The sequence below is a fragment of the Phacochoerus africanus genome, chromosome 3 (genome assembly GCF_016906955.1).
Source record: "Phacochoerus africanus isolate WHEZ1 chromosome 3, ROS_Pafr_v1, whole genome shotgun sequence".
Taxonomy (NCBI): domain Eukaryota; kingdom Metazoa; phylum Chordata; class Mammalia; order Artiodactyla; family Suidae; genus Phacochoerus; species Phacochoerus africanus.
Genome location: NC_062546.1, coordinates 183,228,691 through 183,242,846, shown reverse-complemented (window position 1 = coordinate 183,242,846; position 14,156 = coordinate 183,228,691). Strand labels below are relative to the sequence as shown.

The following is a 14,156-nucleotide window of genomic DNA, read 5'->3' as shown; positions in this document are numbered from 1 at the left end:
GGGCTTAGAGATGCTCCAGGGCAAGGTGACCCTTCCTCAGCACCTACTTACAGGTATTGACATGCACTTAGATGTAAATAGGCTCTAGGACTAGACTCTTGGCTGTTTTATCAGTTGCAATATCCCAAGGATACTTTGGTGCTTTCATTCTTTCAAGCATATTTTAAAAATAATTCCCTCTTGCCTCTTCAGATCTGCTGCCTGGCACAGAGTATTTAGTCAGCGTCTCCAGTGTCTATGAGCAGCATGAAAGCATACCTCTCAGAGGAAGACAGAAAACAGGTGAGTCATGTGGGCAGTGGGCTTCTTGAGCAGCTTTCACTGACCAATTTGAAGGAGCGAGATGTGGTGCTACTTCTAAAAATAGATCTCCAGGAGTTCCCGTCCAGAATCAGTGGAAATGAATCTGACTAGCATCCATGAGGATGCAGGTTCGATCCCTGGCCTTGTTCAGTGGGTTAAGGATCTGGCGTTGCCCTGAGCTATGGTGTAGATCATAGATGTGGCTCAGATCCCGCATTGCTGTGGCTATAGGTGTAGACCAGCAGCTACAGCTCCTATTCAACCCCTAGCCTGAGAACCTCCATATGCCACGAGTGTGGTCCTAAAAAGACAAAAATAAAATAAAATAAAAATAGATCTCCATTTCTGTGGGACTGGTGGTACTTGTCACCTTGATCTTTGGTCTTAAAAATTGACACCTTATTCAACTATAATGCTGACCTCCAGTCACTAAGATTATACTCCCTGCCTCCAGGGAGGACAGAAAATAGTCCAGATACTTTATTGTCTATCTTTTTAAAACACCTCCTAAGAATAATATCTTCTAATCTCTATTATTGAAAGATGGTGAGCATTCTTTCTCATTAGGTGACTCTGTCTAAAGGCTGACCCAACACTGTCATTGTCATCAAAGTATTTTCCCTCCTTACTAAGCCGATGAGTTTGTCTCTTTTTTCTACTCGATGAAATATTCATTTACTATAAAAAAAGAAGTTGAATAGAATCCCATATGTCCCTTCTTAAATATGAATGCTTCTATTAATTTCTCCCTTTCAAAAAAGTGTAATTGAATACAGCCACTTATTTCTTTTTCTTTCTTTCTTTTTTTTCGTATTTTTAAGTTTTATTTTATCACCCTTATCAAACAAACACACATCAGAAAGCATATCAACAGTGCATCTTAGGGTAATTCAGTTTACAACAAAACTGAACAAGGCAATTGTGTTTACAGATAGTTTTCGGCAAAAAACTATATGCAGTACAGTTAATTGAAACACAGTGTCCATACTTTTTTAGGTTGAGAGGAAAATAAAAGTTCTTTGCTACTCAGCAAGAAAAAAACAGGTTTAAAAGACTCGAATAGAAATCAGAAATACAAGGATTTGAGAAAAGAACTATTTGGTACTGATACACATCTACATTTATAGTCCCACTTACTAAAAACAAAAACAAAAAAACAAACAAAAGAAAACCCTCACAAACAATAAGACATCACCGAAAACAGAGAACCATAGTGCCAAGAAATGCCAAGACCAATGCTACTGAAACAACCAGCCACTTATTTCTTATAGTCCACTTGCCTCCAAAAAAAAGTTGTGGTGTCTCACTTTGGTTTGACTATATTATTGAATAGAGTAAGTAAATGTTGAAATTAAAATGAAAGTTTACTGGAAGTCCCAGACAGGTTAGGTGGTTTGAATTGGAGATAAAGGCTAAATTTTTGTTACTTTTTCTGCAGCGCACTGAATTCTAATTCATGAAGAATTACCTGCGTTGTAATTTGTCCAGGATGATGTCTTATTTTAGTTTTAGAAAGTTTTTTGTTTGGCCTTCTTACCAGCCTGATGGCATATCAATTCCCCCTTGAGTGTAGAAAGCTTCTTTGAGAGCCAAACACTTATTTTGAGAGTGGGTAGATCTTGCTCTACCTAGAGAGATGCACTTGTAGGATAGAAACAGAATACTTGAACACTGAAGCATTTGAAAACATCAATTCCCAGAATATCGCAAACACCTGTCTTCAGATGTGATGCAGAAATCACTTGGATCCTTAGCGAAAGAAAAAAGAAAAGAAGGCTTGAGTTGGCCATTTCGAATGGAGTCAGTTTATGATTTTGAAATTCATCTGTGGCTTAGAAGCAGCGCCTCATAACCTGAGGTTATGGTGGTTCACGGTGTCAGTGGGAAAGGGTAGACATTGGGTGGATGTTACTTTCCCTTCCCCTACATTCTTCCTCAATTCCTAAATTAGTGGTGTCTTTTTTTCCCCTTTTCTCCCTTCCTACCCTGGGTGGAAAAAACAGGTCTTGATTCCCCAACTGGCATTGACTTCTCTGATATCACCGCCAACTCTTTCACTGTGTACTGGATCGCTCCTCGCGCCACCATCACTGGCTACAAGATCCGCCATCACCCTGAGCACATGGGTGGAAGACCTCGGGAAGATCGCGTGCCCCCCTCTCGGAATTCCATCACCCTCACCAACCTCATTCCAGGCGCGGAATATGTGGTCAGCATCGTCGCTGTTAATGGCAGAGAGGAAAGCCCTCCCTTGGTCGGCCAACAATCCACAGGTAACTTGTTTTCTGGTCAGAGGACTTTCTTATGCAGGCAGTAGCTTCTGTGTGACATAGCTTTGGGTTGTCTGAGTCATCATCTCTTAAAAAAAAACAGGTCATGTTATGATAATATATTAAAGAAGATAACTTCTTTATCCTAAGAAGTTTCTCACCTGAGTTAGGTATGTCTGCATTTCTAATAACTGAAGTTTTATTCAAATTGCAGAAAACACTGTTTCAGAGTCCCATTAAAAGTTATTTTAGGAATTCCCATTGTGGCGCATTGGAAACGAATCCAAATAATATCCATGAGGATGCAGGTTCCATCCCTGGCCTCGCTCAGTAGGTTAAGGATCCAGCGTTGCTGTGGCTGTAGTGTAGGCCAGTGACTACAGCTCCTATTCTACCCCTAGCCTGGGTACTGCAGGTGTGGCCCTAAAAAGCAATAGAATAATGTCATCATTGTTAGGAGATAGATGCTTAAGTAACTAAGGGAGAATTATCTTCATGATATCTGTACTTTAGTCTCAAATGCAATAACAAAAAGACATAGATAAAGAGAAAAAGAGAGAGAGGGAGAGGGAAAAAAGTGTGGCAGATGTCAAAATTAGCAAATACTAAGGGAAGGGAATAATGGGTGTTCATATATTATTTTTATAATTTTATGTTTCAAAATTTTTCAAAATGAGAAATTTTAAAACATAAAAGTTTAAATTGGTATTTAAATTTAATAATTTGTTAAACAGGTTAACATAAATTTAATGTTATGTTAAACATTAAATGATCACCTTACTATGATTTGAACTGTCTCCTTAACCTCTTATCTGCATTGTTCATAATTTTTAATTTTGCTAATGTTATTACCTGAAAGAATCATAAAGCAGTTATCTGGGAAATGATCGAAAGCTGGATCTGGACAACTTTTGAAAGTTACAGATGTGAAAACTTTCCCATGTTTTTTCCAGTTTCTGATGTTCCAAGGGACCTGCAGGTCATTGCCACAACCCCCACCAGCCTGTTGATCAGCTGGGATGCTCCTGCTGTCACAGTGAGATATTACAGGATCACGTATGGAGAAACAGGTACGTTAGCGCAGTGCTACTTCACACCCTGATGGAGTATTCTGTCGTGGGTAACCTGAAAGCCCAGCAGTAGATACATAATTACAGAAACTTTGGTGAGCCCGTCAGTGGAGCTTTGACTTTTTATATGGGAAATATATGGGACATAGTTGGTGGCAGAATCAAGATGAAAAGTTGTTTCTCTAGTACTAGAGGGGAACAGGAGAGCTGAGGAAGGATTATAAATTCCCAGATGTATTATCAGCGGTGAAATGATAAGTGATTGACATTTATCTTCTTTCACTTTCCTCTATTTTTGAAATTTTACCTACTGAACATGAATATGTTCCATTAAGATTTTGAAAAAGGTCAACAATATATGCAATTGAGTTAAGGACTTACCTTCTTCCCCTTCTAATCTAAATCTACTTTGTGTTGAAGCTGGCGTGTTAAAATAGCATGAGCTGCAATTTTCTCCCAGTGTTCACAGACTCTTTAAGGCTTACTATATGCATAAATAAATATACCTAAAAAATAAGTAAATAAATAAATAAACCTTTCTGTTTAGGCCCTCATAGCACTCTTTTGAGGGGAAGAAGCAAAGGTGTGACTTACATGCTGCTCTCAGTATGTTAATTCATTTATTCATCAGTCCTTAAGTGTCTCTCAGCCCCTCACACTTTGAATTAACCCCTTTTCGAACAGGAGGAAATAGCCCTGTCCAGGAGTTCACTGTGCCTGGGAGCAAGTCTACAGCTACCATCAGTGGCCTTAAGCCTGGAGTAGACTACACCATCACCGTCTATGCTGTCACTGGCCGTGGGGACAGCCCGGCAAGCAGCAAGCCCGTTTCCATTGATTATCGAACAGGTACCGACTTCTCTGGGAAGAGACATGGCTAATTTACTCTGAGAGGTTTCACAATGTTCTCCCAAAGTACTTTCTGCATTGTGGAATTGATTTTCTTTTTTAATAAGATGAATCAATGGCTATGTCTCAAAGAGTTTTGAGACAGATATATAAGGAAACACCCGAGGTTGGGAGGTTTTGACCGTTTTGTTGATCGATGTAGGCCATGTGCCTATAATAGAGACAGGCATAGAGGATGTTCAGTAAATATTTGTTTATGAATGAATGGATGAGCTGATAAGGTAGGAAGACAAACATCTACATGAAATGTAGTTTCTTTGTGCATGGATGAGCCATCTTGAAAATAGGGAATGGTATCAAGATACATGTACTGCCTCCCCAAAGCTGTCCCTGTTTTTGCAGAACAAACACCTGGGTGTCATTAATGGCAGTAAGAGATTATTATTCTATCTTTACCAGAGCTGGAGACAAGGACTTCTTCAGCGTATCTCCATGGACTGGGGATTCATTGGTTTCTCCTGGTTTCTATTTGTAGAAATTGATAAACCATCCCAGATGCAAGTGACTGATGTCCAGGACAACAGCATCAGTGTCAGGTGGCTGCCTTCAAGTTCCCATGTTACTGGTTACAGAGTGACCACTACTCCTAAAAATGGCTCAGGACCATCAAAAACGAAAACTGTTGGTCCAGGTAAGAATAGCATCTCACATATAGCAAGATAAGCAGAGTAAGACCACACAACATGCCTTTTTAAATAAATGGGCACCTGGCTTTGAGTACTAAGCACTTTCATATCACGTATCAAGGTTTCCCCATTTGTGAATTTGAGCTCAAGATTGTTACCAGCTCCCTCCACAGTAGAATGTCTAGGATGAATGCATTTCTGTTTTTACATGTGTAGTTCTGTTTGATGGTGTGGACATCTTAAATTATTTGATCCGTCTTTGTGGTTTTGCTTACCGTGCACACCAAGAAGAGAGAGATGAGTGCAACTGACTTTTTAAAGATCCTTTTAGTTTTTGTTTTTGTTGTCATATAAAAAATTATGGGGTGTTCCCCTAATGGCTCAGTGGAAATGAATCTGACTAGCATCCTTGAGGACAGAGGTTTGATCCCTGGCCTCGCTCAATGGGTTAAGGATCTGGTGTTGCCTTGAGCTGTGGTGTAAGTCGAAGACGTGGCTCAGATCTGGCATTGCTGTGGCTGTGGCATAGGCCAACGACTACAGCTCTGATTCGACCCCTATCTTGGGAACCTCATATGCTGTGGGTGCAGCCCTAAAATGACAAAAAAAAAAAAAAAAGTTATGGAATTAGGATCCTAAGACAGTATCTAAAGACCAAGTTAATTTTCATTTTTCAAGAGCAGCATCGTTCATTGTTGGCAGGATCATATTCAGTTTTAGAGCTTATCCCTTAGCATGGCTCCACTCCAGTGGTAATTTGTATTAGCAATGAGCATGTTTGTCCGTGAGGAAAGCCATGTGCAATTCTTCCGTATAATTCTGCAAATTCCAGGCTACCACGCATTTACTACCAGACTCTGAATGTCACATCTAATGACATCAATGCTGCCTTTGTTTTTCACTCTCTTTGCAGATCAAACAGAAATGACAATAGAAGGCTTGCAGCCCACAGTGGAGTATGTGGTTAGTGTCTACGCTCAGAATCAAAACGGAGAGAGTCAGCCTCTGGTTCAGACAGCGGTAACCAGTATGTAACCATTGTCTCTTTTCCACATTCAAGGTCAAATTTCATTCTTAGGCATCTGCATACCGAGTTTGTATCTTGGGCTAAGCCCTTTACAAACGTTTTTCCTTCTCATTGCCAAGCAGTTAACGTATATAAACAACATAGGGAAAGAAGTTAGGGAACCAACCAGAGTTAGTTGCTGTGCTTTGAATTTCTTTTGCTCCAATGGCCTCAGCAAAATCTTATTTGCCTATAGCAAAGCTACAAAATAAATGTTTTGCTAGCACCTTCTTTTCTACAACTGGCGTGGTAAAGTTGATTGAACTGTGCCTCATGAAGCTATTGTGTTTGGAATACTCGTGGATGGACCAGACTGTAGCTGGACCAGCGTTTAACGTAAACGCTTAACGAGGTTGCGGGGGGGCGGGGGCGGGAGGGTTAAAGAAAGGTTATAACAATCTGAATGTTATGTTGAAAATCAACTTTACCACTTCCAAGGTGAAAAAATCCCGGTCTATGAGACTAACATCACATTGCAAAAACAAATCTTGGTAGAATATCTTAAAATTAATATAAATAAATCCCCATTTGGGGGACATTTTGCAGGGTGTCTATATAGCTCACATACACCCACATTTTAATTGGTGACGCAACATTAAATATTAACAGAACCAAAAAAACTCAAAGCAAGTGTCAAGTAATTTTCCTTCTAATAGTGGGCTAATTGGAGTTTAATTCATCAAAGGAAAATGGTATCTACAGAACTGCTTTGCATGTTATAAAAATGCTTATTTCGCAACTTGCTTTTCACATAACTTCTTACCGTTAATTTGCCTAACAGACATTGATCGCCCCAAAGGACTGGCATTCACTGATGTGGATGTCGATTCCATCAAAATTGCTTGGGAAAGCCCACAGGGGCAAGTTTCCAGGTACAGGGTGACCTACTCGAGCCCTGAGGATGGAATCCATGAGCTATTCCCTGCACCTGATGGTGAAGAAGACACTGCAGAGCTGCAAGGCCTCAGGCCGGGTTCTGAGTACACAGTCAGTGTGGTTGCCTTGCACGATGATATGGAGAGCCAGCCCCTGATTGGAACCCAGTCCACAGGTATATCGTGAACTGCACCACTGGGTGCTCATGGGAGCAGCGGCTTTAAGCCCTGCTGAATGAAGTATACTTTATTGGGCTACTGAGTCCCATGTAAGGGGGTACCAAAAAAGCAGCCACTCTCAGGAAAGACGCTCTTTAAAGAGGAGCAGTAATAAGCGATGAAGTGTAGGTGAGTGGCATGTAGGTAAAAACTAACAAGAGGAAATTTTGGAGTAAATTGGCTTGCCAACACAGCTGTAAAGTGAGACATTTGATGATAACACTAAAATCGTGGATAGTTTCCTGAGCCATGACTCCCTGTTGTTAGGGTCACTATGTGTAAAGGAAAGAAATTTGGCATCCTAGGGCTTACTCTAAAAAAGGAACCCAAACTGGGCCATTTCAGAGCAGCATGATTCTGAGAACACATGGGTAAGAGCTTCCTTCTCTGCTTAGAGATCATGTGCTCAGTGAATAATTTGCTTCAAGGATTGAGAATCAGACACACAGGAAATAGTTGCTAGGGCAGATGCCTTCCACGATACTTTATGCTCTTGTGCTTTATTTCTGAAGCAGAGTGGAACGCTAAAGATGTGTCCTTGTGACAGCATAAACCCTGGAGGTGACAATCTGTATTATTGCTCTTTGCTTCTCTTTTCTGCTTCTGTTGTGAGCCAATTTTCTTCTTACGCTGCACCACAGAGAATACTTCAAATTTCTGATATCTGCCGTGGGGTCCAAACAAAGGGAATAAAACCATAATTCCATCTTTTGGAGAATGGAAAACTCTGTGAAATGGTTTTCCATACAAAGATAATTTATAAAAGAAAAGGGCTACTGCTTATCTTTCTGGAGAAATGGAAAATCAATCCTAATGGCCCATAAGCCAATTGGACTTTTTTTTTTTTTTTAAGGGAAACCATAAAACAACTTCTAAAACCTAAAGTCTCTTAGAGTTCTGGCATTTGCCCAAATGTTTCCAGTGATTCTGAGCCCTTGCAGATTAAAAAAAAACAAAAACAAAAACAAAAAACGCATTTCTTTCAGCAAATGTTTTCTTCATTTTGCATCCTTTTTTGGACTTTCTGGTACTGAATCTCTGCTTGACCAGGGCACCCACCCAATCAAACAAGCAAAATCTATCTATTTCTTGGAATTCACTTTATTTTCTCTTTTTCCCCATTTACTATGAGATAACCTCTAACTAATGACCATCCCAACAGCCATTCCTGCGCCAACCAACCTGAAGTTCACTCAGGTAACACCCACAAGCCTGACTGCCCAGTGGACAGCCCCCAACGTTCAGCTCACTGGGTATCGAGTGCGGGTGACCCCCAAGGAGAAGACCGGGCCAATGAAGGAAATCAACCTTGCTCCTGATAGCTCCTCTGTGGTCGTATCAGGACTCATGGTAAGAAGTGTCCTTTTTCGTTGGAAAGAAAGAGTAGGTCATCTCTTCCACAGTTTAAGGTAATGGACATATAATATAATAAATCTGTGTTTGGAATTCCCATTGTGGCTCAGCGGGTTAGGAACTTGACTAGTATCCATGAGAATGTGGGTTCAATCCCTGGCTTTGCTCAGTGGGTTAAGGATCTGGCGTTGCTGCAAGCTTCGGCATAGGTTGCAGATGTGGCTCAGATCTGGCGTTGCTGAGGCTGTGGCGTAGGTCGGCAGCTGCAGCTCCAATTTGACCCTTAGCCTGGGAACTTCCATATGCCGCAGGTGCGGCCCTAAAAAGAAAAACGAAAAAAAATCTGTGTTCTTTACCTTTGACGTCAAATTAATTTTATTGTCATTTAAAAATTTTTCTTTTTGCAGCCACACCTGCAACATATAGAAGTTCCTAGGCAAGGTGTCGAATTGGAGCTGCTGGTCTGTGCCACAGCCACAGCAACACCGATCTGAGCCATATCCGTGATGCACAACACAGCTTGCAGCAAACCGGGACCCTTAACCCACTGAGCGAGGCCACAGGTCAGACTTGCATACTCACAGACACTATGTTGGGTTCTTAACCTGCTGAGCCACAACAGGAACTCCTTGTTTTTTGTTTTTTGGGTTTCTTTTATTGTAAATATGTATCAAGTAAAATTACTTTATGTTGACTTAAGTGTTTCCAGATGATAATAACAAAATTACTTTATGTTGACAATAAGCATTTCCAGTAAATTTGGATGTTTCATAACTCCTTAAATGTATTCTGTTTACTTAAAAGTTTTTTGTGTGTGTGCATTTGTGCAGGGCAGAGCAATTTATATATCCATAAGTTGGATGCACAAATCCACCTTGGGTATGCATTTCCTGAGCTGTTACCTTTGCAAAGAATATTTCCCAGCTTTAACCAGCTGAACCTGATCCAACCTTCCTTAAATAATTTTTAATCCTTCTACCTGTACATGCAGAATGCTAGCCAGGAACCTAGGAAACTGGTGTACTTCTTAACATTCCAGAGGAAACTACAAAAAGAGGGTTCAGAGAAAGCCTAGAGCATTCCCTTTGGCTCTCTGGATCAGAAAAAAATCATGATTTTCGTGTGTGTGTGTGTGTGTGTGTGTGTGTGTGTGTGTGTGTGTGTGTGTGTTTAGGGCTGTACCTTCGGCATAAGGAGGTTCCCAGTCTAGGGCTTGAATCAGACCTGTAGCTGCTGGCTTACACCACTGCCACAGCAATGAGGAATCTGAGCTGCATCTGTGACCTACACCATAGCTCAAGGCAACTGTGGATCCTTAACTCACTGAGCAAGGCCAGGGATCCAACCTGTGTCCTCTTGGATGCTAGTCAGATTTGTTTCCACTGAGCCATGATAGGAACTCCATAGAAAAAAGTCGTAATTTGTACCTGTCAGATTATAAAAGACAAAAAAAAAAAGGCTAATACCTGTTTTCCTTATTTTATATCAACTTATAATTATAAGTTATGGCTCACTTGGGCTTAACCCCAAGTGCATTTTTAAATTCATGTAATTTAAATATGTTGTCAATCACCTGCACTGTAGGAATGAAATTAATCTAGCACTTACAGTTCTGCAAGTTTTGCTGGTTTATTTTTTCTTTTCTAACCATTGCATTTTTTTTTTTTTTTAATTCTGGGAAGAAAATTGCCTGGGCTTTAGAAGATCACACTGCTAAAGCTTACCATGCCCTTCTTTCTAGGTGGCCACCAAGTATGAAGTGAGCATCTATGCTCTTAAGGACACTTTGACAAGCAGACCAGCTCAGGGAGTTGTCACGACCCTGGAGAGTGAGTAGTCAAACTTTCAATGTCAACAGACATTCCATAGAAACAGAAATTGAAGGTTGGCAAATGCCTTTCTAGATCACTAAGTTAACCAAGGAATGATTCCCGGGTTAGAAACTGATTTGCTTGTCCCTCTTTTTTGAGTTACAACTGTCACCTTCTATGCCTCTCAGGAAGCTGTCTCATGGCACATAAATGGAATCACTTATAGTGTTGGTGCTGCGAACTAGGACGAGGACCTAGTTTATGTTCTACTTGTTAGACTTTGTTTCCACAGAGCTCGGTTTTAGGAAGACATGCTGGCTTCTGCTGTATCTTAATGGTGTAATAAATATTGGACAAAATTAGTCCAGATTCTAGTTTTCTGCCATATCAATAATCCAGTTTTTCTTTTTCAGAAATCACACAAAGTGTCAAAGTTTTCTCAGCTGCAAAATAAGGATTGTGTTTTATCTGTTGAGAAAAAATATGACTCTCTATAAGAATGACAAAATACTAGCAATACATTATTATATGTATACTGTAGGTTATGATATATAATATATACTTCTTTATATTACTGCACATATTTCATATTATAATAACTTAATAATTTTAACACTTATTGAGGTATCTGTAGATATTTAAGACAGCCTTGGGAACTACTGGCAGTATCTGTAAAGCTTTTCATTTCTTCAAAAAAATAAATAAATAAGGGTACACTAAGTGAATATTTTCATTTTTCCTAATTACTGTCAGTTTTTCTGTCTGGATGCCACGGGAGAAAAATCTACACATTTGTCATGTATAGAAATTGAAGTATTTGGTGTGTAGTAAAGAAACGTTCTCAAATATCAAAACCTTACCTCTCTGAGTCAGCCAGGCAATAATCTCTGGCTGTCGCCCCATGCAGATGTCAGTCCTCCAAGAAGGGCCCGGGTGACAGATGCTACTGAGACCACCATCACCATTAGCTGGAGGACCAAGACTGAGACGATCACCGGCTTCCAAGTTGACGCCGTCCCAGCCAATGGCCAGACTCCAATCCAGAGAACCATCAAGCCAGATGTCAGGAGCTACACCATCACAGGTCAGGGACTCCCTGCACTGCCCACATTTATTAACTGCTACTCACAAAGTAGCTGATCAGTGTTTCTGCCACTGACACGGATTAAATTTATCTTCAGTGTTTGGTGATAACCATCTCTATTTTTTAAAATTTTATTTTCATCTCAGGATCAAAAATATTTTGTCCTGTGAATGCCCATTTTTGTCTAATGTTTGCCAGAGAAATGGCCTAAGTGTCATTCATCAAATTTGATCCTTTGTCAATGAACCCTTAGGAGGAAAAAAAACTATACATAATGTATTTAAAAAATAAATTAAAATAATGCTTGGGTTTTGCTTAAAAACCAAAAAAAAAAAAAAACTTCAATGATAGTATATAGTTCTTAACATTTATGTAGATTACAAAGCAAAATTAAATTTATTTATTTATATATTCATTCATTTTTTTATCTTTTTTAGGGCCAAACCCATGCCATATGGAGGTTCCCAGGCTAGGGATCCAGTCGGAGCTATAGACACTGGCCAGTGCCACAGCCACAGCAATGTGGGATCCGAGCCATGTCTGCGATCTACACCACAGCTCACTGCAACGCTGGATCCTTAACCCACTGAGTGAGGCCAGGGATCGAACCCGCAACCTCATGGTTCCTAGTCAGATTCATTAACCACTGAGCCACGATGGGAACTCCTGCAAATTTAAATTAAAAAAATCAATCAAAGAGGTCAAAGTTGATGTCAGAGAATGTTCAATATCTGGGTTAATTTAGGTCTCTGATTCCATTTAATTTAAAGTTCTGATTCCATTTACCAACCAGTGACCATCTGATAAAAGTCAATAGCTGCTTACCTCTGTCACCAAGATGGCCTGTTCTAACAGAATTTTCATATTTTAAAATTTACTTTAGCCAATGTCTTCGTATGCATCAGTGACTTTATTTTGAGATATTTTCCTCGTTAACAGTTAACACCATGCTCTAATTTATTGTTCAAATATGAACCGCTTCCATGGTCTGTATGGTAGAAGGAACCATGAAAATTGCAGAAGCGTTTGAAGTTTTTCCTAATAAGTGAAGATCAGATAAAAATCATCTCTTCACAAATCCCAGGTTTACAACCCGGCACTGACTACAAGATCTACTTGTACACCCTGAATGACAATGCCCGGAGCTCCCCTGTGGTCATCGATGCCTCCACTGGTAACTACACTTTCTACTAAGAAATGCCACTGACTTAGATGTATAAGTGATCAGTCACATGAACTTGAGAAACAAAAATGAAGTCGATATTTTTATATTATAGATCATAGTGAATCATCTTTACAGTTTATGGAATGCTCAGAGTCTCTCAAGTTCATTTTTAAGGGCTGGGAAAAGAGTGTGGGAATAATGGTCTTGGTTATTCATTTTCTTAGAGTCATAATTTTGTTTTCCCTTAGCCATCGATGCACCATCCAACTTGCGTTTCCTGGCCACCACACCCAATTCCTTGTTGGTATCATGGCAGCCACCCCGTGCCAAGATTACTGGTTACATCATCAAGTATGAGAAGCCTGGGTCCCCTCCCAGAGAAGTGGTCCCTCGGCCCCGCCCTGGTGTCACAGAAGCTACTATTACTGGTATTGCTGCTTCCATGCTGTCATTATACTCCTTACTCCCTAGGGCACACAAAGTGCTTAGCAGACTCCAACTGTGTCTTTGGTGCTGTACCAGGAGAAAAAGAAGCTCTGTTTCTCATAACTTCAAAAAACATTTTCTGTGTAGGAGCTCTAGGGCTCAATGTATCTCAGAAGTCATGAATTCGTGAAAATGCAATAATTTCCATATTGTCATAATGGTATAACTAGAATCTTTCTATGTGTTGTATGTTCACCAGACACCTATCAGTTCAGTCCTAGAAAAAGACATTTTTCAAAGCAAGTGAGCAAATGGTGATGCTGTCCTTTCACTCAGCAACCTAAAGAAATGCTAGCTTGCAGGATTGCCCAGAGGGCCACCTGCCATTGCCCTCATTATCCAGTTTAGGTCTTGAGGCAAAGTGATTCCCAACCATGCAAATTGGAGAGAGTGCTTGGGATGGGAAATAAGAGATCACAGGCCTCTGGTGTCATTTTTGTCCAAGAGACTAAAATTTCAAACTGTGTATGCAGGGTATCATCTGGACTTTAAATGCTATAGAACGCACAGGTACCAGAAAGAGACACTGCTTTTTCAGAAACTTTGGGAACAGGAAAATAGAATCAGATATGGAAGGCATTGAATTGGGTGCTTCCTACAGAGACCATGTGAGGAGCGATCACGCTCTCCTGCAGAGTGCTTTCGTGTAAAGTAATTTTTCATTGATCCTGACACTGAGAGCCCACTGGTTGTTACGCCTAAGTAGATTCATGTATACAGTCTGCATCGACCTCTCCCAAATATGCGTCCCACTGGCAGTGTCCAGTGCTGGTAGAGTTTCTTGAATTCAAAAGGGCAGATAAGACAGCATAGTAAGAGAATACCCAGGACACGCTAGAGGAAAGGTGCTTATTCGGGGGCACTCCCATGGTGGCTCAGCCATAGCGAACCCTGCCAGTGACAATGAGGACTCGGGTTT

General features: G+C 40.4%; 1 protein-coding gene across 8 annotated transcripts in view; it reads left to right on the top strand.

The window, feature by feature from the left end:
* FN1 (fibronectin 1) overlaps nt 1–14,156 on the top strand; it is a 73,371-nt gene that overhangs the window by 46,356 nt on the left and 12,859 nt on the right. For 4 of the 8 annotated variants that reach the window (XM_047773435.1, XM_047773439.1, XM_047773434.1 and 1 more), the window contains 12 exons: nt 193–282; nt 2,307–2,576; nt 3,527–3,643; nt 4,328–4,492; nt 5,028–5,183; nt 6,092–6,205; nt 7,026–7,295; nt 8,501–8,688; nt 10,433–10,520; nt 11,410–11,586; nt 12,671–12,760; nt 13,000–13,179. In XM_047773435.1, the coding sequence (XP_047629391.1) occupies nt 193–282; nt 2,307–2,576; nt 3,527–3,643; nt 4,328–4,492; nt 5,028–5,183; nt 6,092–6,205; nt 7,026–7,295; nt 8,501–8,688; nt 10,433–10,520; nt 11,410–11,586; nt 12,671–12,760; nt 13,000–13,179 (1,905 nt within the window). The remainder of the gene's footprint in view (nt 1–192; nt 283–2,306; nt 2,577–3,526; nt 3,644–4,327; nt 4,493–5,027; nt 5,184–6,091; nt 6,206–7,025; nt 7,296–8,500; nt 8,689–10,432; nt 10,521–11,409; nt 11,587–12,670; nt 12,761–12,999; nt 13,180–14,156) is intronic. The other 4 variants (XM_047773440.1, XM_047773437.1, XM_047773433.1 and 1 more) reach the window with 1 other exon arrangement.